At 47.2% G+C, this 26,122-nt stretch overlaps 1 protein-coding gene across 1 annotated transcript in view; it reads right to left on the bottom strand.

Annotated features, from left to right (window-relative positions):
• Window positions 1-26,122, bottom strand: part of agps (alkylglycerone phosphate synthase) — a 236,199-nt gene that overhangs the window by 113,336 nt on the left and 96,741 nt on the right. The window contains exons 7-8 of the mRNA XM_070875767.1: window positions 18,447-18,526; window positions 3,115-3,195 (exon numbers count right to left, since the gene is read on the bottom strand). Of these exons, the coding sequence (XP_070731868.1) occupies window positions 3,115-3,195; window positions 18,447-18,526 (161 nt within the window). The remainder of the gene's footprint in view (window positions 1-3,114; window positions 3,196-18,446; window positions 18,527-26,122) is intronic.

Here is a 26,122-nt window from a genome sequence, read left to right as displayed (position 1 = left end):
CATTTGCCTTCCTGATTACTTGCTGTACCTGCATACTAACTTTTTGTGTTTCATGCACAAGGACCCCCAGATCCGTCTGTACTGCGGCATTTTGTAACTTTTCTCTATTTAAATAATAATTTGCTTTTTTATTTTTTTCTGCCAGAATGGATAACCTCACACTTTCCCACATTATATTACATCTGCCAAATTTTTGGCCACTCACTTAGCCTGTCTATATCCCTTTGCAGATTTTTTGTGTCCTCCTCACTACTTGTTTTTCCACCCATCTTTGTATCATCAGCAAACTTGGATAAAGGGACCGTGTGTAATGTAGCCAAGTCATTAACATAGATTGTAAATAGTTGAGGCCCCAGCACTGACCCCTGTGGCCCCCCACTAGTTACTGTTTGCCAAACGGAAAATGACCCATTTATCCCGACCCTCTTTTCTGTTCGTTAAGCAATCCTCTATCCATGCTAATATATTACCCCCAACCCCGTGAACTTGTGCAGTAACCTTTAATGTGGCACCTTATTGAATGCCTTCTGAAAATCCAAATACACCACATCCACTGGTTGCCCCTTATCCACCCTGCTCATTACATCCTCAAAGAGCTCCAGCAAATTTGTCAAACAGGATTTCCCTTTCATAAAACCATGCTGACTCTGCTTGACTAAATTATGCTTTTCCAAATGTCCTGCTACTACTTCCTTAATAATGGACTCCAGCATTTTCCCAAAAAGAGAGGTTCGGCTAACTGGTCTATAGTTTCCTGCTTTCTGTCTGCTTCCCTTTTTAAATAGGGGCATTACATTTCCAATCCGCTGGGACCTCCCCAGAATCCAGGGAATTTTGGTAGATTACAACCAATATCTCTGTTGACACTTCTTTTAAGACCCCAGGATGCAAGCCATCAGGTCCAGGGGACTTGTCCACCTTTCGTCCCATTATTTTACAGAGTACTACTTCTTTAGTGATGGTGATTGTTTTAAGTTCCTCCATTCATATAGCCCCTTGATTATCCATTATAGGAATATTTTTAGTGTCTTCCAAGTCTCTGCCATTTCCCTGTTCCCCATTATTAATTCCCCAGTCTCATCCTCTAAGGGACCAACAGTTACTTCAGCCACTCTCTTCCTTTTTATATAGCTGTAGAAACTCTTACTACAGGTTGAGCATTCAAGATCCGGAACCCTCAGGACTGAGGCCATTCCGGGTTTTTCCGCTTTTCGATTTGTTTTCTGACATCATGAATCCGGAAACACCCGAGCCCAGGTCGCTGCGGGGGGGGGGGGGCCCCGCCGGGGAGGTCGCTGCGGGGGGGGGGGGGGGGGGCCCCGCCGGGGAGGTCGCTGCGGGGGGGGAGGCCTGCCTGGGAGGTCGCTGCGGGGGGGGGGGCCCCCCGCCTGGGAGGTCTCTGGGGGGGGGGGCCGCCGGGGAGGTCGCTGCGGGGGGGGGGGGGGGGGCCCCCGCCTGGGAGGTCTCTGGGGGGGGGGGCCGCCGGGGAGGTCGCTGCGGGGGGGGGGCCCCCGCCGGGGAGGTCGCTGCGGGGGGGGGGGGCCCCCCGCCTGGGAGGTCTCTGGGGGGGGGGGGGGCCCCCCGCCTGGGAGGTCTCTGCGGGGGGGGGGGGCCCCGCCGGGGAGGTCGCTGCGGGGGGGGGGGGCCCCCCGCCTGGGAGGTCTCTGGGGGGGGGCCCGCCGGGGAGGTAGCTGCGGGGGGGGGGGGCCCCGCCGGGGAGGTCGCTGCGGGGGGGGGGGGGGGGGGCCCCCCGCCTGGGAGGTCTCTGGGGGGGGGCCCGCCGGGGAGGTCGCTGCGGGGGGGGGGGGGGGGGGGGGCCCCGCCGGGGAGGTCGCTGCGGGGGGGGGGGGGGGGGGGGCCCGCCGGGGAGGTCGCTGCGGGGGGGGGGGGGGGGGGGGGGCCCCGCCGGGGAGGTCGCTGCGGGGGGGGGGGGCCGCCGGGGAGGTCGCTGCGGGGGGGGGGGGGGCCGCCGGGGAGGTCGCTGCGGGGGGGGGGCCCCCCCGCCTGGGAGGTCTCTGGGGGGGGGGCCCGCCGGGGAGGTCGCTGCGGGGGGGGGGGGGGGGGGGGGGCCCCCCCGCCGGGGAGGTCGCTGCGGGGGGGGGGGCCCCGCCGGGGAGGTCGCTGCGGGGGGGGGGGGGCCCCCCGCCTGGGAGGTCTCTGGGGGGGGCCCGCCGGGGAGGTCGCTGCGGGGGGGGGGCCGCTCTATTATTTTTTTTGTTGTCCTTTGCTGGTTTTTGGAAAGCTTCCCAATCCTCTGGCCTCCCACTAACCTTGGCCACTTTGTATGCCATTGTTTTCAATTTGATACCATCCTTTATTTCCTTAGTTAGCCACGGATGGATTTCCTTCTCATTGGAATATATATATTTTGAGAGTTATGAAATATCTCCTTAAATGTCTGCCACTGCTCATCAACCGTCTTACACTTTAATCTAATGTTCCCAGTCCACTTTGGATTCCCCCACCACATTTTCTCTGCTGGCCTCTCATTACTCTCAACTCTCCCTCACCTGCTAATGCTTCCTCTTTCTTACCTCATCAGCCTTTACCCTGCCTCAACACATTCTATCTTCTCCTCCTGTTCCTTCCTCCTCTTGTTTTCTCGCTCTTTGCATTCCTGGCCCAAATATTTTCCACCATATAACCATCCTTGATTTCAAAGGCTGCACTTAGTTTTGATTCTCCATGTGCAGCACCATGGAAGATCAATAATCAATGATTGAGTTGCAACATTACATTTCAAAATCTAGCATTTACTTGGGAGTACCTAGATCACCTGTAAATGTCATTGTGATTGGTCTTTACAATATTAAAAGTCCTGTCATGTGACATTAGTTTCAAAGCCTGTTATTATGCAGTTCAACAGCCTAAAGAGTCAGCATGCAGTTCTAGTACAAAGACACTAGGCGGCAGTGCTCACCACAGGATCACAAAGGACAAGTGTTTTGTTAAAGTGAATGATTTTTAAGCAACAAAACCGAAATGTAATTATGTTTTACTAAAATTAGTGCTCCCTTTGGCTTGAATGTAAAAATCACCCATCTGTAAATTCAGCTTTGCTAAATTTCACTTGTTTCATAAGACCCATCAAACACTGAACAAATTTAATCTTACCTGTCTTTCAAGATCTTGCCCAGTAATGCCAGCCTCCACGTGAGCTGTCAAGTTCTTTTCATCAACCCATAATATTCGATTCTATTTTTTTGGGGAAAAAATTGAAATAAAATAAATGCACCTATTTTAGTCCATTACAACCTTTAAAATCTAAAATGCTTAAGTGCAACACAAGTTTCTCCTTTATTTGCATTAGCAACATTTCTCACTTTTCTTGCTGAGGTATGGTTCCATGAGTGCATGGCACCCTCCATGTTCATTAATCATTATTCATGAATAAGCTTCTGCAGAGAGATTAGCAGGATTTTCGATTTCTTGGTGGGGGGGGGGTGGCACATCACAGCAAAGTTCAATCCTTTCCTCACCCAACATCCAAACAAGCGCACTTCCAGCTGGGACCAGTAGATAAATGTAGGAACCACTCATTAACCCAGAGGCATGGAGGCCTCTGCAGCATGCCTGACGTCACCCTTGGCTGAGATCAGTTGACGCAGTGTGGACCACAAATCAAACCAGAGGGCTTTCCTTTTGTCAATGATTAAGATACTCACCGTCTTTACCAGTTTAGCCATGGTAAGCCTTACATGGTACATAGCATATTACATGCATTCAACTGTAGACATCCAAAAGTTTAGAACACTTGTTCAATATTTTTTATACATTATAAAACAGTTTGATTCGAGGCAACAGTAGAATCAGCAGTTGATCAGCATTGACTGGCATTCAACAGCAATGAGAGAATACTGCCATTAACATCTTCAATGTTATTCCAAGAATGACCCCTGAAGTGAGCATGTACCAAATTACCTCCCTTTAAGAAGTTTTGTGACATCATGATGTCATAATACCACAACTGCCCTTGTAAGAGTCTTCGCAGTCACACACAGTCGAAGATCTAGACCCACAAGGCTTGATCCTGCTCCATATGCCCCAGATTGTTTTTTTCTCACTCCATACAGTCTGCAGAGGGGACCGTTGTGGGGGGAGGGGGGGGGGGGAAGGGGAGGAGGGAATAGTGCATTATGTGTAGGATGCTTTTCAGAAGACCAAGACTCTATAAAGATAGGTAGGTAATCTCTCTTCTACAGAATGCTTCCTCCATACTGAAGATTACCAAAGTAGTACAAGACTAGACGGAGAGAAGGAATTTACAAGGAAATAAAGATGTCGGTCACCTCAAGGCCACAAGATTCTCGGAATGTTGGCATCGCCAGAAAAGTTGACAAGTATTGCGCATGCAAATGCTTTGTGAATGTTTCAGATCACATGCTCAATGACTGTCTATTACTTATTTTTTTTATATACTAATATGTGGCTAGTTGTGAGAAACTTGCTGCTGCAGGAGAGAGATTGGCATAACACTCGATATCCAAAAGAAAATTTATTGGGCTGAAATGAGTAACCTCCTGTTCAATCTTTTGCAATACATTCTGGATCAGGGGAAAATGATGAAAAGGCATAAAGAAATCTGTGACTCCATAAAACAAGATTGTTCAGCCTCCAAGCTGCTTTATCCATATTCCTTGAGCAGAAGCATAGAGCGGATGAGGGGGGGGCACAAAGGACTTGAGCACAAGATCTAGATTGACATTCCAGTGCAGTACTAATGGAGTGTTGTCTTTCGGATGAGACTTTGAACCAAGGCCCTGTCGGCCCTATTAGAATGCAAGTCTGGAAAATGCTTTGGATTGCCCATTGCGAATCTTTCACTCATGCGAGTGGAACACTAAATGACTCAGAGGTTGCATTTACATTGTTCACTACAGCTGGATATTGAGTTGACTGCATTGCCCTGTGGTTAAAGTACAAGTGGTCAAGCAGCACTGTATCCTAACTGAACAGTGAAGATCTGGTCATTCGCCATTTCACATACCACAGCAAGAGCAACTGTAGTTAAATCTTTGGAACAATAAAGATAATTGTCACAATCAAGCAGAGTACATGAAGCTAATGATTTTAGACTTGGATTGACCCACATCAATGCTGCTCTGGGGGCCCAAGTAGAGACTTTTCTTTCGTATGGTAACACCATAAATAATCAATATTAAGGCATTACCTGAAAGTTGTAGGTCAAGAACTAATCTAAACCAGTTTTCTCGGCAAAATTTTCAAATAAAGCTTACAATTTTCTTTTTAGAGGGAGGGCACAGTTTGCACACAGCAAGGTCCCACAAAGAGCACTGTGACAATGACCAGATATTCGGTTTTAGTGATGTTGGTTGAGAGATAAATATAGGCCAGGACAATGGAGAGAACTCTTCTTCGAAACAGTGCCATGTGATTGTTTATGTCTACCTGAGGAGGCAGACATTGTTCAACATTTTATCCAAAAGACAGCACCTCCAACAGTGCAGCACTCCATCAGTACTGCATTGGAGTTTCAGTCTAGATCTTGTGCTCAAGTCCCTGCAGTGAGGCTTGAACCTACATCCTTCTGACTCGGAGGAGAGAGTGCTACCACTGAGTCATGGCATCAATTGAATGTTTCTGAACTGGGCAGAGGGGTTTGAAGCAGCAAAATGGCTACTGAGATAAATTTTGGGCAAGTGATGGTCCAGTTGGTCTACTGAAAATCCAAATGCTCCTTTTTTTGCTTTTTTGAGGAAAAAGATTTTTCCCCAAAAAAGGGCTCAATTTTCCCCAGTGACTTGCTCCACTTTTTTGGAGCAGCTGCTTTTTTTGGCCTGTTAAAAAACCATAGTTTTGCCAATCAATTTGCACCAGTGTAACTCAGTTAGTTACAATTTTTTTAGGTTAGTTTTTTTTTCAGCCAAAGGGGGCGTAACCTGACGCAAGAGAGATCCCGAGAGCGAGACCGAGAGGAGGCCATTCGGGTGGGGGAGCGGACCGGACCGGCAAGCCCTTCAGCCAGAGCTAGGGGCGGTAGCGGGACCAGTTTTACTAATTGGAGGTAAGTTGCTGCAATATATTTTTTAATGTGTTTTTAAATTGATGCAATGTGTTTTAATGTATTGGGAGCTGGCTGTATGTTTCACTTTGCAGTCTCAGCTCACATTGTGTCCCTGATCTTTTTGGCGTAGATCAAGGCTCCACCCCCAAAACTAAAGGACAGGTTAGGCCATGACAAAATGAAGAAATCCAACGGGGAAACTTAGAACATTTTTGGGGGGCATACTTGGGGCCCCCAAAAAACAGGCGTAACTCTTCAAGTACGCCAAAAAAAAGCTTTGGGGAAAACTGAGCCCATTAAAATCTATTAAGTAAAAAGAAAGTGCTTAAAATTAAGCAGAAAGCGTAATTTTTTTAATGTAGCATAAGAACATAAGAAATAGGAGCAGAAGTAAGAAATTTGGCTCCTCGAACCTGCTCTGCCATTTAATAAGATCATGGCTGATCTGATCATGGACTCCACTCCACTTCCCTGCCCGTAACCCTTTATTCCTTTATTGTTCAAAAATCTGTCAATCTTCGCCTTAAATATATGACCCAGCCTCCACAGCTTTCTGGGGCAGAGAATTCCACAAATTTACAACCCTCAGAAGAAATTCCTCCTCATCTCAGTTTTAAATGGGCAGCCCTTTATTCTGAGACTATGCCCTATGAGTGGAAATATCCTCTCTGCATCCACCTCATTATCATATATGTTTCGATAGGATCACTTCTCATTCTTCTGAACTCCAATGAGTGTAGGCCCAACCTATCTACATAGTCAGCCTCCTCATCTCCAGAATCAACCGAGTGAACCTTCTCTCAACAGCCTCCAATGCAAGTATATCCTTCCTTAAATACGGAAACCAAAACTGTACGCAGTACTCTGTGTGGCCTCACCAATACCCCGTACAGTTGGTGCAGGACTTCTCTGCTTTTATACTTCATCTCCCTTGCAATAAAAGCCAACATTCCATTTGCATTTCTGATTACTTGCTGTACCTGCATACTAACTTTTTATGTTTCATACACATGGACCCCAGGTCTCTCTGTACTGCAGCACTTTGCAATTTTTCTCCATTTAAATTATAATATGCTTATCTATTTTTTCTGCCCAAGTGGATAACCTCACATTAACCCATATTATACTCCATCTGCCAAATTTTTGCCGACTCACTAAGCCTGTGTATATCGCTTTGCAGATTTCTTGTGTCCTCCTCATAATTTACTCTCCCACCCATCTTTATATCATCAATAAACTTGGCTACATTACACTCGATCCCTTTATCCAAGTCATTAAAATAGATTGTAAACAGTTGAGGCCCCAGCACTGATCCCTGCGGCATCCCACTAATCACTGTTTGCCAATCGGAAAATGACCCATTTATCCTGACACTCTGTTTTCTGTTAGTTAGCCAACCCTCTATCCATGCTAATATATTACCCGCAACCCCGTGAACTTTTATCTTGTGCAGTAACTTTTTATGTGGCACCTTATCGAATGCCTTCTGGAAATCCAAATACACCACATCCACTGGTTCCCCCTTATCCACCCTGCTCATTACATCCTCAAAGAACTCCACAAATTTGTCAAAGATGATTTCCCTTTCATAAAATCATGTTGACTCTGCTGGATTGAATCATGCTTTTCCAAATATCCTGCTACTGCTTCATAAATAATGAACTCCAGCATTTTTCCAACAAGTGTTAGGATAACTGGTCTATAGTTTCCTGCTTTCTGCCTCCTTTTTTTAAATAGGGGCGTTACATTTGCTGTTTTCCAATCCGCTGGGACCTCCTCAGAATTCAGGAAATTTTGGTAGATTACAACAACTATCTCTGCAGCCACTTCTTTTAAGACCCTAACGTTTAAAAGAATTTCACACAAGCATGCACCTTCCAGATTCTGCATATATGCCACCAATTTTCCCTTCCGTCTTTCCTGTACTGTAATTTAATTTCTCCCCGCTGCAAGTGAAGGAATGCTAGGCACATTTACAGCTCAAGTTACAAAGTCTATGCATCAATTTGTCCTCACATGTCACAGGCTTGTAATCAGAGCTGTTCAATTTGTCGTCTATTTAGGGGCTGTTTAATTTATTTTTAAGTTGTTGGTCAGATTTTGCTAGTTTTCAAGGTTGCCATGTATGGGCCAGTACCATCTGCATAGGGGAATGTAAACTGGCTGTGTCAGGAATGGTTGGTGGAGCAGGTTGGGCCTTCAACCAAATCACACTCACCTCTGTTTATTTAAAATAAAAATGAACAGATTAACTTTTTGAAGTTCCAATCTTTTCTGAGGTAATCAGCAGAACCAAAGTACTGACCAAAAGCTCAGTTAATTTGAGTTGGACCCAGGCCCCAAGCAATGTCAAACTGCGAATTAAACAAGGTACACAGATCAGTACCAAAGCACTAATCGGTGCTTCCTTTGGATAGGGCAAGATATCAATAAAGCTGCCTGGAATTGTCATGACAGGTTAGGTGAGTGGGCAAATGCGTGGCAGATGCAGTATAATGTGGATAAATGTGAGGTTATCCACTTTGGTGGCAAAAACGCGAAGGCAGAATATTATCTGAATGGCGGCCGATTAGGAAAAGGGGAGGTGCAACGAGACCTGGGTGTCCTGGTACATCAGTCATTGAAAGCTGGCATGCAGGTACAGCAGGCAGTGAAGGCGGCAAATGGTATGTTGGTCTCCATAACTAGGGGATTTGAGTATAGGAGCGAGGTCTTACTGCAGTTGTACAGGGCCTTAATGTGGCCTCACCTGGAATAGTGTGTTCAGTTTTGGTCTCCTAATCTGAGGAAGGACATTCTTGCTATTGAGGGAGTGCAGCGAAACATAGAAACATAGAAACATAGAAAATAGGTGCAGGAGCAGGCCATTCAGCCCTTCTAGCCTGCACCGCCATTCAATGAGTTCATGGCTGAACATGAAACTTCAGTACCCCCTTCCTGCTTTCTCGCCATAACCCTTGATCCCCCGAGTAGTAAGGACTTCATCTAACTCCCTTTTGAATATATTTAGTGAATTGGCCTCAACTACTTTCTGTGGTAGAGAATTCCACAGGTTCACCACTCTCTGGGTGAAGAAGTTTCTCCTCATCTCGGTCCTAAATGGCTTACCCCTTATCCTCAGACTGTGACCCCTGGTTCTGGACCTCCCCAACATTGGGAACATTCTTTCTGCATCTAACCTGTCTAAACCCGTCAGAATTTTAAACGTTTCTATGAGGTCCCCTCTCATTCTTCTGAACTCCAGTGAATACAAGCCCAATTGATCCAATCTTTCTGGATAGGTCAGTCCCGCCATCCCGGGAATCAGTCTGGTGAACCTTCGCTGCACTCCCTCAATAGCAAGAATGTCCTTCCTCAAGTTAGGAGACCAAAACTGTACACAATACTCCAGGTGTGGCCTCACCAAGGCCCTGTACAACTGTAGCAACACCTCCCTGCCCCTGTATTCAAATCCCCTCGCTATGAAGGCCAACATGCCATTTGCTTTCTTAACCGCCTGCTGTACCTGCATGCCAACCTTCAATGACTGATGTACCATGACACCCAGGTCTCGTTGCACCTTCCCTTTTCCTAATCTGTCACCATTCAGATAATAGTCTGTCTCTCTGTTTTTACCACCAAAGTGGATAACCTCACATTTATCCACATTATACTTCATCTGCCATGCATTTGCCCACTCACCTAACCTATCCAAGTCACTCTGCAGCCTAATAGCATCCTCCTCGCAGCTCACACTGCCACCCAACTTAGTATCATCCGCAAATTTGGAGATACTGCATTTAATCCCCTCGTCTAAATCATTAATGTACAATGTAAACAGCTGGGGCCCCAGCACAGAACCTTGCGGCACTCCACTAGTCACTGCCTGCCATTCTGAAAAGTACCCGTTTACTCCTACTCTTTGCTTCCTGTCTGACAACCAGTTCTCAATCCACGTCAGCACACTACCCCCAATCCCATGTGCTTTAACTTTGCACATTAATCTCTTGTGTGGGACCTTGTCGAAAGCCTTCTGAAAGTCCAAATATACCACATCAACTGGTTCTCCTTTGTCCACTTTACTGGAAACATCCTCAAAAAATTCCAGAAGATTTGTCAAGCATGATTTCCCTTTCACAAATCCATGCTGACTTCGACCTATCATGTCACCATTTTCCAGATGCACTGCTATGACATCCTTAATAATTGATTCCATCATTTTACCCACTACTGAGGTCAGGCTGACCGGTCTATAATTCCCTGTTTTCTCTCTCCCTCCTTTTTTAAAAAGTGGGGTTACATTGGCTACCCTCCACTCCATAGGAACTGATCCAGAGTCAATGGAATGTTGGAAGGTTCACCAGACTGATTCCCAGGATGGCAAGACTGACATATGAGGAGAGACTGGATCGACTGGGCCTGTATTCACTGGAGTTCAGAAGGATGAGAGGAAATCTCATAGAAACATATAAAATTCTGACGGGACTGGACAAGTTAGATGCAGGAAGAATGTTCCCAATGTTGGGGAAGTCTGGAACCAGGGGACATAGTCTAAGAATAAGGGGGAAGCCATTTAGGACTGAGATAAGGAGAAACTGTGTCACTCAGAGTTGTTAACATGTGGAATTCCCTACTGCAGAGTGTTGTTGATGCCAGTTCATTGGATATATTCAAGAGGGAGTTAGATATGGCCCTTACGGCTAAAGGGATCAAGGGGTATGGAGAGAAAGCAGGAAAGGAGTACTGAGGTGAATGATCAGCCATGATCTTATTGAATGGTGGTGCAGGCTCGAAGGGCCGAATGGCCTACTCCTGCACCTATTTTCTAGGTTTCTATGACTGGGGCAGAGATCAATGTTACAGTCACTAAACATTAACAGAGCCAGGAGTGCTAATTATAATTTTCATGTGGCAGAGGCAGATATTATCCAATGGCATTCTCCACCTTTCTGGTCACCACCATTCGGCAAGTAAATAACTGATGCAAGTTTAATGAACTCTTGAATTTTCATGCTGTGAAAACAGTCACGCAAGGACACCTCTGGCATTATGACACATTGGGCCTGAATTTGCTAGCAAAATAATGACTAATTTAATGTGTACACTGTTATTAATGTGTAAATTGTCCAGCTATTTGTGGTGATGGAGATACCTAGTGAGTTGCGAATCTCCACAAATTGTTGGATGATTTGCACTGCTCTGGCAATGCCACTCAGCCTCTCCAGCCTAGAAAAGGAACAATTGAAACTGGGGAGTCTTGTTCCTGCAGGTCGTAAAGAGAAATTTGATTTTTTATTACTTTGTTTTTGTTGTTTTTTCCTCTTTACCCAATCTTTCTTTCCCTCTCTATATCTCTTTCTGAACCTGATTTGACACCAATTTGGCCATTTCCTTTTCTGACGTTGCTCTATTTCTTTCACAGTCCTTAAATCTCATTGGTTAAGGAAATAGACTATTGATCCCGTCGTTCACCAGGTCCCAGATCTCGCCATACTGTGATCAGCTTGCACTTTTAGCAATTTGCAGTGGAATAAAATTGAGCTTATGGATGAGGGGAAATGTCGAACTAACAGGACAAGCTGTAAGATGCCCCGCTCCAGAAAATTCTGTGCCAATGACGTCATAAGAACTCTTAAAGGGAGGCTTCCCTTTTTATTTTCTTCCTTCCCGAAAGACATAAACTGCTGCAGGCTCACTGTAGTGGTGGAGAATGCATCCTGCAGTATAAACAGCCAATTAATCAGTTGCTCACTGCATGACTTTGATTCTCTTCCCTGATCACCTAAGAATTTGGTGCTTTAAACATAACCAATTTTATCTTTCCAGTACTTCTGACCTTAGCAGAGCACTGCTCTACACTCAGGCACTTTCAACCACTCAATTCTTACTATCTCATTAGAAAATGCGATGTGCTTTCTATTGACACACCAAATTAAAACTAGAATACCTTATGTAAATATAGAAGATGTTTTTGCCTAGGTTTTGAGAAAAACTATATGGACATGCAGAAGATTGAGTTTCTGTTTATTTTCATTTAATGGGTCCACTGGAGAGCAAAACCAAAGGACACCAAAGATTAGAATTTTCTTCTAAAAAATGAATCTATTTTCATAATCAGAGGTGTTTAGTCAAAAGAATTAGGAGCAGGAGTAGGCCATATGGCCCCTCGAGCCTGCTCCGCCATTTTGTAAGATCATGGCTGATCTTCGACCTGAACTCCACTTTCCCACCCAATCCCCATATCCCTTGATTTCCCTAGAGTTGAAAAATGTATCTATCTCAGCCTTCAATATACTCTGTAAACACAGCCCTTTGGGATAGAGAATTCCAAAGATTCACAACCCTCAGAGTAAAGCACTTCACACTTTAATTGTGGATTATGTTCATTCTTTATATGTCTTCATTCTGATTGTCTTTAATAACATGCTGACGTATTTAAATAACTATCACTACATTGGTAGTGTTAACTTTTCCACCCTATCTAAATCAGAAACTAGCAGTCTCTGTGCTCCCAGATCCCATAACGCTTTCTGTTGCTGCTGCCAGATGCTATAACTCCAGTGCTACCATATCCCAGACCTCATCCAGTACTGACAGACCTCATGACTCCACCATGCTGTCTGATTGCAGCATTTTCACCCACCAGACCAAAGACCTCTAATGCCCTCCGGTTAGGAGCTGACACAAGCAATCACAAGGATCAAACATCTTTTTAGTACACTTTCAGATGTGTCAATGTAACAAAACCTAAAAGCAATCAGTGGGTGATTGATATATGGATGAACAGAATGGAGTCAAGCTGCTGATTTATCCATATTCTTGAAAGACATCATCCTTTGCTCAAGTTGCAATTGAAGCACCACCAAAAATGTATCACTGGTTAAGAGAATGTGATCTAAAAAAAAGGTTTTGTACTTTCTCCTGTCCAAGTACAGAAGATTAGTTTTATAAAGAGATCAGTCATGTCAGAATAAATGAATGGAAACTTTGTGAAACTGAACACAAAATTGTGTACAGTTTTGATCTCCTTACCCAAGGAAGGATATACTTGCCATAGAGGGAGTGCAACAAAGGTTCACCAGACTGATTCCTGGGATGGGGGGATTGTCCTATGAGGAGAGATTGAGTAGACGAGGCCTATATTCTCTTAGTTTAGAAGAATGCAAAGTGATCTCATTGAAGCATACAAAATTCTTATAGGGCTTGACAGGGTAGATGCAGGGAGGATGTTTTCCCTGGCTGGGGAATCTAGAACCAGGGGTCACAGTATTAGAATAAGGGGTCGGCCATTTATGACTGAGATGAGGAGAAATTACTTCACTAAGAGGGTGGTGAATCTTTGGAATTCTCTACACCAGAGGGATGTGGAGGCTCAGTCTTTGAGTATATTTAGGAGGATGAGCAATAGATTTTTCAATATTAAGGGAATCAAGAGATAAGGGGAAAGTGGAGTTGAGGTAGATCAGCCATGATCTTATTGAATGGCGGAGCAGGCTCAAGGGGCCGATTGACCTACTCCTGCTCCGAATTCTTATGTTCTTATGAAATCTCATGGAATATTTAATGAAAGTAACTACCTCCAAAAGTGCAAAGCACAAGAAGCTGAACACAAAAGCTAACTTAGACCTTTTCTGGAAGGTCACCAAGAATTCAGACAATGAGGGAATGAGCCAATGGTTGTTCTCAAGTAACCAGAAAAGGTTATTTTACAGATAACAGATCTAGAAAGCAAGTCCTTAAACACAGCAAAAGACAGAAGAAAGAAACAAGATTCAAAATAGTCATAATGTACCACAGTCAAAACTCACGTGTGCTACACTTGAGGGAAAAATAGTTTCCCTCAACATTTAAGCATTGAACAGTTGCAGATATTGCGGAACTAGACAGAAATCGAAGCTGGAACTGAAAGAGCACACTGTGAAAGGGGAATATCTTCTATTGGAATGACATGTTATCTTTTTAAAATAGATAAAATATGAAGCGATTTGAATATTTTGATGATACACTGAACTTCTGGAGTGACATCTTTCAGAATTGATATCAAGTCAAGTCAAGGGGATGTCATATTTGACAAATTTGCTGGAGTTTTTTGAGGATGTAACGAACAGGGTGGATAAAGGGGAACCAGTGGATGTGGTGTATTTGGACTTCCAGAAGGCATTTGACAAGGTGTTACATAAAAGGTTACTGCACAAGATAAAAGTTCACAGGGTTGGGGGTAATACATTAGCATGGATAGAGGTATGGCTAACTAACAGAGAACAGAGTCGGGATAAATGGTTCATTCTCTGGTTGACAACCAGTAACTAGTGGGGTGCTGCAGGGACCCCAACTATTTCCAATCTACTTGGACTTGGAAGAAGGGACTGAGTGTAACGTAGCCAAGTTTGCTGACGATACAAAGATGGGAAGAAAAGCAATGTGTGAGGAGGACACAAAAAATCTGCAAAAGGACATAGAAAGGCTAAATGAGCGGGCACAAATTTGGCAGATGGAGCATAATGTCGGAAAGTGTGAGGTCATGCACTTTGGCAGAAAAAAAATCAAAGAGCAAGTTATTATTTAAATGGAGAAAGATTGCAAAGTGCTGCAGTACAGCAGAATCTGGGGGTATTTGTGCATGAACACAAAAGGATAGTATTCAGGTACAGCAAGTGATCAGGAAGACCAATGGTATCTTGGCCTTTATTGCAAAGGGAATGGAGTATAAAAGCAGGGAAGTCTTGCTACAGCTATACAGGGTATTTTTGGTGCAGTTTTGGTTTCCATATTTACGAAAGGATATACTTGTTTTGGAGGCAGTTCAGAGAAGGTTCACTAGGTTGATTCCAGGGATGAAAGGGTTGACTTATGAGAAAAGGTTGAGTAGGTTGGGCCTTTACTCATTGGAATTCAGAAGAATGAGAGGTGATCTTATCGAAGCGTCTAAGATTATGAGGGGGCTTGACAAGGTGGATGCAGAGAGGATGTTTCCACTGATGGGGGGAGACTAGAACTCGAGGGCATGATCTTAGAATAAGGGGTCGCCCATTTAAAACTGAGATGAAGAGAAAGTTCTTCCCTGAAGGTTGTAAATCTGTGGAATTCGCTGCCTCAGAGAGCTGTGGAAACTGGGATTGAATAAATTTAAGACAGAAATAGACAGTTTCTTAAATGATAAGGGAATAAGGGGTTATAGGAAGCGGACGGGGAAGTGGAGCTGAGTCCATGATCAGATCAGCCATGATCTTACTGAATGGCGGAGCAGGCTCGAGGGGGCCTTATGGCCTATTCCTGTTCCTATTTCTTATGTTCTTCTATGTTCTTATGTCTCTGCCAGTCCTGGTCGACAATAAAATTAACTAATTGTGCAAGTTGGTAAACGATGATATCCCTGGTGTTTGACAAGTATTTTGAAGAAAAATTATCTTATTGGGCAAGGGTAACCAAGTAAACAGAATGCTGAACTAACTTGATTTTCCTTAGGGCATGCCAACCAGTATACTGCTTCACATCCAAAAGGACAGACCACTCACTTGTTCCCATGCATCTCAACTAACTGTCAATCATTAGAGGTGCAGACCAATAGATATGTCAATTGAAATGACATGTCTTCCGATATCCTCTTCATAATTGTGGAGAATTCTCAGCTCTCCATTAAGTACCTCGAACAACACTGCTGATGGTGACAATTCACATATAGAATTATACAGCCAAAGTTCCCTCCAAGTTTTCTTTGTACTGAACGGGCTACAAATTCCTGAGCACGACCTTTTTGTCCATGGGCAGTTTAAATTTTAAAACAGTTATCAACTGATAAAGTTGTGAGTAGCCTGTTCATTTCAATGCGCGGTACATTGCAGGTTGCTGCGCAGCCGCACACATCATACCTCAGAGGGAACATTGGCCACAGCCCCATATCCTACCAGTCCACAGCAGTGGCAATATGCACAATGTGCTGGCCGATTCTAATTAAGGTATTATAATTAAGAATAGTCAATAAAAAAATGTTCCAGAGCTACAACCTAACAGCGTTGCTTTCTAAGTTTGAGACATGAAAACTTTTGATAGTTAATCTAATACTTCTAGTCTCAAAAATCACAAAATACAATATTTTGGTTTATTCTAAAACTTGACAAAAAGAAGTACATTTCTCTATTTTATATTTTAAGATTGTAAATTAACGAGTTAAATCCAAATGGCTTCAACCAGCTGTATCACTGAGGGAATCTGGTAGCTTTAGTGGCAGTGATGCCCAATACTCCTAACTGGCCAACCAGCGTATTCAATGATAAAATTGCATCAGGATAGATATTCTTTATTTGTGTCTGTATATTTGTTCAGAAATTAAGTTGAAAGAAAGTGGTTTCTGGCTAGGACTGTGAAATGTTAACATACGCAGCTTGACAGACCGTGTAATTGCGGAATTTAATCTGATTGCTGAACCAGTAAGTAAAATGTTTGGAGGAAGATGGTAATATCCAGATATTGGACACCTCACATCACAGGTTGTAGGATCTGTTTCATTTCATGTTGAACATAAAAGAATTCCAATGGCATGAATCACAACTCGAATTACTCAGCTTTAGTTCTGCTGGAGACCCGAACTCTGGGCATATTGGAAATTCGCATTGGAAGACTTTCATTGAAAGACTCAGTCACTTCGGAAGAAATAGGTTCTGAAAAGAAACTTTCACAAAAGGATGATATTTTTGTTTTTAAAGTATTGTCCTCTCGGTATTTTGCAGTGTCTTACTGTTTCTATGTATTATTCATCCAATAAAACTTTGTGTTTTAGTTTTATGCAGTGGCCCAGTTTCCACTTTTTGAAAGAGTTTGAGAAATATGGTGGGTATTCCACTTGATCTCTAGCAGTCAATACAATAATTAAGGGCAATTCTTTAACCCAGGCAAATATGAGACACCGCAAGAAAAGGGATATAAAGATTTGGCCTGTTTATGGAAACTGCCTTTTCAGTATCAATACTAAACAAGTTCTACTACTCCATTTCAACTTTACATCAGAAATCAATGGAAGTATTTTTGTCGAGAATGAGAGATTTAGCGTAATTTTCTCAATTTTAAAATCATATAATTTATCACTCAAAATGTTTGCTGTTTGAAGAGAATATCTGTTTAAGTAGATTACATTTTGCTAAAATTCAAGTTTAAAAATTCAAGCATACATTTTTAAAAGATTATACAGAATTTTGTGAATGTTAGTTATCTTTTGTATAATCTGCCACTTCGGCAATAGTAAGTGTGACCCTGCAGTACATTTTAGGTTGTTTAATTAACTTTGGAAACTGTTCACCAAACCGCATCGCAACCTGGATTTTTTTCAAGTAAGATTTATGGGCTGGAATGTGAAAGTGACAGCATTCACATAGCTGAGTTCTGGGAGCAGTTTAAGCATTTCTGAAAGACAATTATTTAAGAAAAGCATGTTCAACTACCATAACCCTTTTATGATCTCTCATCAATCTAGTCAAGGAGGTTTTTCCATCTTAAGTGATGAAGCAGATAAAATTTTGATTTAAAAAAAAAAATTAAACAAATATTCTTGTCCAAACTGATTCAAGCCAAGTTTATACTGTACACGTAAGCAAGGTAGATCTATTGGAAAGTTGTAACAAATTAAAATTCACTAATGTAAAACAATAGATGACATTAATTTAATGTATGCATGCAAGTTTGCAAAACCTCAAATGCTGGAAGCAAGGTTAGTTTAATGGAATAACTTTGTATTACCGTTGTTCAGGGCCAGTATGCTTACTGCAGCTATAACGTGTTTGTTAATTTATTAGTCCCCATTCAAAGACTTAAAAAAAAACAAAGATTCATCCAATAAACCTCCCTGTGCTCAATTTAGTTTCAGCACATAAATCAATTCTGACTAAAATCACTTCAAAATGTAATATGCTAGAATTATGGGATGAATCCTGCAAACACCACAAGAGGAACACCACACAGCTCAACTTTTTGATCAATATACAAGGATAATTTAAGGTGAATAATAAACTTAACATTTTACTAGTATTCAATTTCTTGCGCCATAAAAAGCAGATTGATGCTGAGAATAAAAGAAAAGCCGACACACACCAATGTTTTCACAAAAGGTATATGTTTTGTTAAAAATGGTGTAGATGGAAGGATACTCTTTTCTAAAACAGTATAAACATGACAAGACAGATCAGTTAGCATACTTCAAAAAAACCTCACCATCATTAACAACCAGCATAATTCAATATAAAAGTCAAGCTTACTAATCAATTTAGAGTACCTGTAATCACTTCAAATAGAACACAAGATATGATCTTAGCTGCATGTGGAAGGTACAAAGCTCCTTGTGGATGCTTTGGTTTAAAATAAGCATGACAGAGGGTTGGACTCGGAAAGGTTTAAATTAAATTTTTACTTTTATTGCCATCAGGAGTCTTTTCCCAGAAACTTTATTACATACCATCTGTGAAGTATCCAAAGAAACTATGGTTCGTTTTTCATCTGTGGGACACTCCAGAGCATCGGAAACACTTGTCCCTCCTGCAAGTAAAGGAAATTAAATGACTGATTTTATAGTGGTTTTGCTTTTCTTTGTTTTACAAACACTTAACACTGATGGTCTCCAGACAACTCAACACAGATGTGCTCAGCAGGACATAGACTGCCATTTACACTGTGATAATATTAGGAAAGTGTTGACAGAACTGCAAGTTTGAATTACTTCTGATAAGCGCAAAGTATTGGTGCTATTCAACATTTAATAAAATACCTCACTACAAAAACAGATGTCATGTGAAGTATGCAAACATTGAATTTTCAATTTATATCAAACAATTTGTAACACTCGATCTGAGAACAATATTTCAACGACAATAATAAACTCAGACTATTTGTACACAGAAATAGTTTGTAGCAAGCAACATAGAAGTGCCTAACATTAGAGCTATTAGTCACAGTCAATCAGCACTCTCAAGTTGCTCATCTCTGTGGAGTCGCACTGAACAAAAACCAACAGATTTCCCAAAGGAGGAAAGAAGTCGAAAGAAGTCTCAGGAACTCAACATGCAGCTCTATAGGGGAATACAGCTTTGCTATTTCTCTCTCCTGCACCCCCACCCCATTTTACTTTAAAGAGGTGGTGCAACAAAAAAAGAGTGGTAGAATCCCCAGGAGACTAATCTGCCTTCCCCACCAGAGAAGAATTGACCCCAGGAGAAATAGAGACTTCATACTAAAAAGGGGTCTGGTTTCATTATAAAGGGGGATTCTTTTCAGTCTGCCCCAGTGAACTCTGCAAGCCAATGTCCAAAATACAGGGTATCTATTTACAATGCTGGGTAGTTTGCGAGTGCCCTGCCATGTTAAACTGCATAATTTTGGCTGGTTATGTCAGCAGGACCCCATGAATTTATTTGGGCGTTCCTAAGCATTGACTCTTCTCAACCTCACTCAGTTGCATCACTACTGGAAGAGTGTGTGCTAGGGAATGGAAGACCAGCAGGAAGAGCAGTGCAAGGAAGGTAGTGCAGGGGTCCCCTGCGGTCATCCCCCTGCAAAACAGATACACCGTTTTGAGTACTGTTGAGGGGGATGACTCATCAGGAGAGGACAGCAGCAGCCAAGTTCATGGCACGAGTGGGAGAGCGATAGTGATAGGGGATTCGACTGTGAGGGGAATAGATAGGCGTTTCTGCGCCCGCAACCGAAACTCCAGGATGGTATGTTGCCTCCGTGGTGCAAGGGTCAAGGATGTCTCGGAGCGGGTGCAGGACATTCTGAAAAGGGAGGGTGAACAGCCAGTTGTCGTGGTGCACATTGGTACCAACGATATAGGTAAAAAAAAAGGGATGAGGTCCTACGAGACGAATTTAAGGAGCGAGGAGCTAAATTAAAATGTAGGACCTCAAAAGTAGTAATCTCGGGATTGCTACCAGTGCCACGTGCTAGTCAGAGTAGGAATCGCAGGATAGCTCAGATGAATACGTGGCTTGAGCAGTGGTGCAGCAGGGAGGGATTCAAATTCCTGGGGCATTGGAACCGGTTCTGGGGGAGGTGGGACCAGTACAAACCGGACACCTAGGCAGGACCGGAACCAATGTCCTAGGGAGGAGTGTTTGCTAGTGCTGTTGGGGAGGAGTTAAACTAATATGACAGGGGGATGGGAACCAATGCAGGGAGACAGAGAGAAACAAAAAGGAGACAAAAGCAAAAGACAGAAAGGAGATGAGTAAAAGTGGAGGGCAGAGAAACCCAAGGCAAAAAACAAAAAGGGCCACTGTACAGCAAAATTCTAAAGGGTCAAAATGTAATAAAAAGGCAAGCATGAAAGCTCGATGCCTCAATGCAAGGAGTATTCGGAACACAGGAGAGGGCTCAGAGCTAGTTAGAATGGGTGAGAGCTCAGATGAACAGGATCCCAAGAAAGAATGCAAAAGGTAGGAGGCAACAGAGCAGAGTAGCACTGGGGTAAGTGTAAACCACAAGGTGATAGGAAGGGACAATATGTATGAATATAAAGGGGCTGCAGGAGGGGTCAAGCTAAAAATCATGGTTTAAAAACTAGTATTAAAACACTATCTAAATGCACGCAGCATTCGAAATAAAGTAAATGAGTTGACGGCACAAATCATTACAAATGGGTATGATTTGGTGGCCATTACAGAAACGTGGTTGCAGGGTGGCCAAGACTGGGAATTAAACATACAGGGGTATCTGACAATTCGGAAAGATAGACAAGAAGGGAAAGGAGGTAGGGTAGCTCTGTTAATAAAGGAAGATATCAGGGCAGTTGTGAGGGATGATATTGGCTCTAATGAACAAAATGTTGAATCATTGTGGGTGGAGATTAGAGTTAGTAAGGGGAAAGTCACTGGTGGGCATAGTTTATAGGCCCCCAAATAATAACTTCATGGTGGGGTGGGCAATAATCAAGGAAATAATGGAGGCATGTGAAAAAGGAACGGCAGTAATCATGGGGGATTTTAACCAACATATCGACTGGTCAAATCAAATCGCATGGGGTAGCCTTGAGGAGGAATTCATAGAATGCATACGGGATTGTTTCTTAGAACAGTATGTTACAGAACCTACAAGGGAGCAAGCGATCTTAGGTCTGGTACTGTGTAATGAGACAGGAAAAATAAACGATCTCCTAGTAAAAGATCCTCTCGGAATGAGTGATCACAGTATGGTTGAATTTGTAATACAGATTGAGGGTGAGGAAGTAGTGTCTCAAACGAGCGTACTATGCTGAAACAAAGGGGACTACAGTGGGATGAGGGCAGAGTTGGCGAAAGTAGACTGGAAACACAGACTAAACGATGGCACAATTGAGGAACAGTGGAGGACTTTTAAGGAGCTCTTTCATAGTGCTCAACAAAAATATATTCCAGTGAAAAAGGGCGGTAAGAGAAGGGATAACCAGCCGTGGATAAGTCAAGGAAATAAAGGAGAGTATCAAATTAAAAACCAATGCGTATAAGGTGGCCAAGGTTAGTGGGAAACTAGAAGATAGGGAAAATTTTAAACGACACCAAAGAATGACTAAGAAAGCAATAAAGAAAGGAAAGATAGATTACGAAAGTAAACTTGCGCAAAACATAAAAACAGATAGTAAATCTTTTACAGATATATAAAACGGAAAAGAGTGACGAAAGTAAATGTTGGTCCCTTAGAAGATGAGAAGGGGGATTTAATAATGGGAAATGTGGAAATGGCTGAGACCTTGAACAATTATTTTGCTTCGGTCTTCACAGTAGAAGACACAAAAACCATGCCAAAAATTGCTGGTCACAGGAATGTGGGAAGGGAGGACCTCGAGACAATCAATATCACTAGGGGGGTAGTGCTGGACAGGCTAATGGGACTCAAGGTAGACAAGTCCCCTGGTCCTGATGAAATGCATCCCAGGGTATTAAAAGAGATGGCGGAAGTTATAGCAGATGCATTCGTTATAATCTACCAAAATTCTCTGGACTCTGGGAGGTACCAGCGGATTGGAAAGCAGCTAATGTAACACCTCTGTTTAAAAAAGGGAACAGACAAAAGGCAGGTAACTATAGGGCAGTTAGTGGGGAAAATGCTTGAAGCTATCATTAAGGAAGAAATAACAGGACATCTACATAGGAATAGTGCAATCAAGCAGACGCAAGATGGATTCATGAAGGGGAAATCATGTTTAACTAATTTACTGGAATTCTTTGAGGATATAACGAGCATGGTGGATAGAGGTGTACCGATGGATGTGGTGTATTTAGATTTCCAAAAGGCATTCGATAAGGTGCCACACAAAAGGTTACTGCAGAAGATAAAGGTACGTGGAGTCAGAGGAAATGTATTCGCATGGATAGAGAATTAGTTGGCTTACAGAAAGCAGAGAGTCGGGATAAATGGGTCCTTTTATGGTTGGAAATCGGTGGTTAGTGATGTGCCACAGGGATCGGTGCTGGGACCACAACTGTTTACAATATACAGAGATGACCTGGAATAGGGGACAGAGTGTAGTGCAACAAAATTTGCAGATGACACAAAGATTAGTGGGAAAGCTGGTTGGGTAGAGGACACAGAGAGGCTGCAAGGAGATTTAGATAGGTTAAGCGAATGGGCTAAGGTTTGGCAGATGGAATACAATGTCGGAAAGTGTGAGGTCATCCACCTTGGGAAGAAAAAAAAACAGTAAAAGGGAATATTATTTGAATGGGGAGAAATTACAACATGCTGCGGTGCAGAGGGACCTGGGGGTCCTTGTGCATGAATCCCAAAAAGTTAGTTTGCAGGTGCAGCAGGTAATCAGGAAGGCGAATGCAATGTTGGCCTTCATTGCGAGAGGGATGGAGTACAAAAGCAGGGAGGGTCCTGCTGCAACTGTATAGGGTATTGGTGAGGCCACACCTGGAGTACTGCGTGCAGTTTTGGTCACCTTACTTAAGGAAGGATATACTAGCTTTGGAGGGGGTACAGAGACGATTCACTAGGCTGATTCCGGAGATGAGGGGGTTACCTTATGATGATAGATTGAGTAGACTGGGTCTTTACTCGTTGGAGTTCAGAAGGATGAGGGGTGATCTTATAGAAACATTTAAAATAATGAAAGGGATAGACAAGATAGAGGCAGAGAGGTTGTTTCCACTGGTCGGGGAGACTAGAAATAGGGGGGCACAGCCTCAAAATACGGGGGAGCCAATTTAAAACCGAGTTGAGAAGGAATTTCTTCTCCCAGAGGGTTGTGAATCTGTGGAATTCTCTGCCCAAGGAAGCATTGAATGTAGTCAAATCACAAATAGATAGATTTTTAACGAATAAGGGAATTAAGGGTTTCGGGGAGCGGGTGGGTAAGTGGAGCCGAGTCCACGGCCAGATCAGCCATGATCTTGTTGAATGGCGGAGGAGGCTCGAGAAGCTAGATGGCCTACTCCTGTTCCTAATTCTTATATTCCATATCAGGCAAAGAGAAACTGCGTGTGAATTTCTCCATATGCTGGTTCGGAGCTTCTTGAGCACAGTGATGGGTTTCCATACATGTCAGACACCCAGCTGACCAAAAAAAGTGTTGATTGGCTGCGGAATGGTTTCATGGGCCCCTCTGGTATCTTACCCAAACAGCCTGTAAGCGAGCGAGAGAGAGAGAGAAGGGGGGGCGCGGCGCGCGCGAGAGAGGGGGGCGCGCGCGCGCGAGAGAGGGGGGGGCGCGCGCGAGAGAGGGGGGGGCGCGCGCGAGAGAGGGGCCCCTAGAGAGGGCGCGCGAGAGAGGGGAGAGGGGGGGCGCGCGCGAGAGAGGGGGGGCGCGCGCGAGAGAGGGGGGGGCGCGCGCGAGAGAGGGGGGGGCGCGCGCGAGAGAGGGGGGGCGCGCGCGAGAGAGGGGGGGCGCGCGCGAGAGAGGGGGGGGCGCGCGCGAGAGAGGGGGGGCGCGCGCGAGAGAGGGGGGGCGCGCGCGAGAGAGGGGGGGGCGCGCGCGAGAGAGGGGGGGCGCGCGCGAGAGAGGGGGGGCGCGCGCGAGAGAGGGGGGGGCGCGCGCGAGAGAGGGGGGGCGCGCGCGAGAGAGGGGGGGCGCGCGCGAGAGAGGGGGGGCGCGCGCGGAGGGAGAGAGGGGGGGCGCGCGCGAGAGAGGGGGGGCGCGCGCGAGGCGCGCGAGAGAGGGGGGGCGCGCGCGAGAGAGGGGGGGCGCGCGCGAGAGAGGGGGGGCGCGCGCGAGAGAGGGGGGGCGCGCGCGAGAGAGGGGGGGGCGCGCGCGAGAGAGGGGGGGCGCGCGCGAGAGAGGGGGGGCGCGCGCGAGAGAGGGGGGGCGCGCGCGAGAGAGGGGGGGCGCGCGCGAGAGAGGGGGGCGCGCGCGAGAGAGGGGGGGCGCGCGAGAGAGGGGGGGCGCGCGCGAGAGAGGGGGGGCGCGCGCGAGAGAGGGGGGGCGCGCGCGAGAGAGGGGGGCGCGCGCGAGAGAGGGGGGGCGCGCGCGAGAGAGGGGGGGCGCGCGCGAGAGAGGGGGGGCGCGCGCGAGAGAGGGGGGCGCGCGCGCGAGAGAGGGGGGGCGCGCGAGAGAGGGGGGGCGCGCGCGAGAGAGGGGGGGCGCGCGCGAGAGAGGGGGGCGCGCGCGAGAGAGGGGGGCGCGCGCGAGAGAGGGGGGGCGCGCGCGAGAGAGGGGGGGCGCGCGCGAGAGAGGGGGGGCGCGCGCGAGAGAGGGGGGCGCGCGCGAGAGAGGGGGGGCGCGCGCGAGAGAGGGGGGGCGCGCGCGAGAGAGGGGGGGCGCGCGCGAGAGAGGGGGGGCGCGCGCGAGAGAGGGGGGGCGCCGCGAGAGAGGGGGGGCGCGCGCGAGAGAGGGGGGGCGCGCGCGAGAGAGGGGGGGCGCGCGCGAGAGAGGGGGGCGCGCGCGAGAGAGGGGGGGGCGCGCGCGAGAGAGGGGGGGCGCGCGCGAGAGAGGGGGGGCGCGCGCGAGAGAGGGGGGCGCGCGCGAGAGAGGGGGGGCGCGCGCGAGAGAGGGGGGGCGCGCGCGAGAGAGGGGGGGCGCGCGCGAGAGAGGGGGGGCGCGCGCGAGAGAGGGGCGCGCGCGAGAGAGGGGGGGCGCGCGCGAGAGAGGGGGGGCGCGCGCGAGAGAGGGGGGGCGCGCGCGAGAGAGGGGGGGCGCGCGCGAGAGAGGGGGGGCGCGCGCGAGAGAGGGGGGGCGCGCGCGAGAGAGGGGGGGCGCGCGCGAGAGAGGGGGGGCGCGCGCGAGAGAGGGGGGGCGCGCGCGAGAGAGGGGGGGGCCGCGCGAGAGAGGGGGGGCGCGCGCGAGAGAGGGGGGGCGCGCGCGAGAGAGGGGGGGGCGCGCGCGAGAGAGGGGGGGCGCGCGCGAGAGAGGGGGGGCGCGCGCGAGAGAGGGGGGGCGCGCGCGAGAGAGGGGGGGCGCGCGCGAGAGAGGGGGGGCGCGCGCGAGAGAGGGGGGGCGCGCGCGAGAGAGGGGGGGCGCGCGCGAGAGAGGGGGGGCGCGCGCGAGAGAGGGGGGGCGCGCGCGAGAGAGGGGGGGCGCGCGCGAGAGAGGGGGGGCGCGCGCAGAGAGGGGGGGGCGCGCGCGAGAGAGGGGGGGCGCGCGCGAGAGAGGGGGGGCGCGCGCGAGAGAGGGGGGGCGCGCGCGAGAGAGGGGGGGCGCGCGCGAGAGAGGGGGGGCGCGCGCGAGAGAGGGGGGGCGCGCGCGAGAGAGGGGGGGCGCGCGCGAGAGAGGGGGGGCGCGCGCGAGAGAGGGGGGGCGCGCGCGAGAGAGGGGGGGCGCGCGCGAGAGAGGGGGGCGCGCGCGAGAGAGGGGGGCGCGCGCGAGAGAGGGGGGGCGCGCGCGAGAGAGGGGGGGCGCGCGCGAGAGAGGGGGGGCGCGCGCGAGAGAGGGGGGGCGCGCGCGAGAGAGGGGGGCGCGCGCGAGAGAGGGGGGGCGCGCGCGAGAGAGGGGGGGGCGCGCGCGAGAGAGGGGGGGCGCGCGCGAGAGAGGGGGGGCGCGCGCGAGAGAGGGGGGGCGCGCGCGAGAGAGGGGGGGCGCGCGCGAGAGAGGGGGGGGCGCGCGCGAGAGAGGGGGGGCGCGCGCGAGAGAGGGGGGGGCGCGCGCGAGAGAGGGGGGGCGCGCGAGAGAGAGGGGGGGCGCGCGAGAGAGAGGGGGGGCGCGCGAGAGAGAGGGGGGCGCGCGCG

This window comes from Pristiophorus japonicus, chromosome 3, assembly GCF_044704955.1.
Source record: "Pristiophorus japonicus isolate sPriJap1 chromosome 3, sPriJap1.hap1, whole genome shotgun sequence".
Lineage (NCBI taxonomy): Eukaryota > Metazoa > Chordata > Chondrichthyes > Pristiophoridae > Pristiophorus > Pristiophorus japonicus.
Note: the sequence above shows the minus strand (reverse complement) of the source record. Positions and strands in the feature narration are given on the sequence as shown.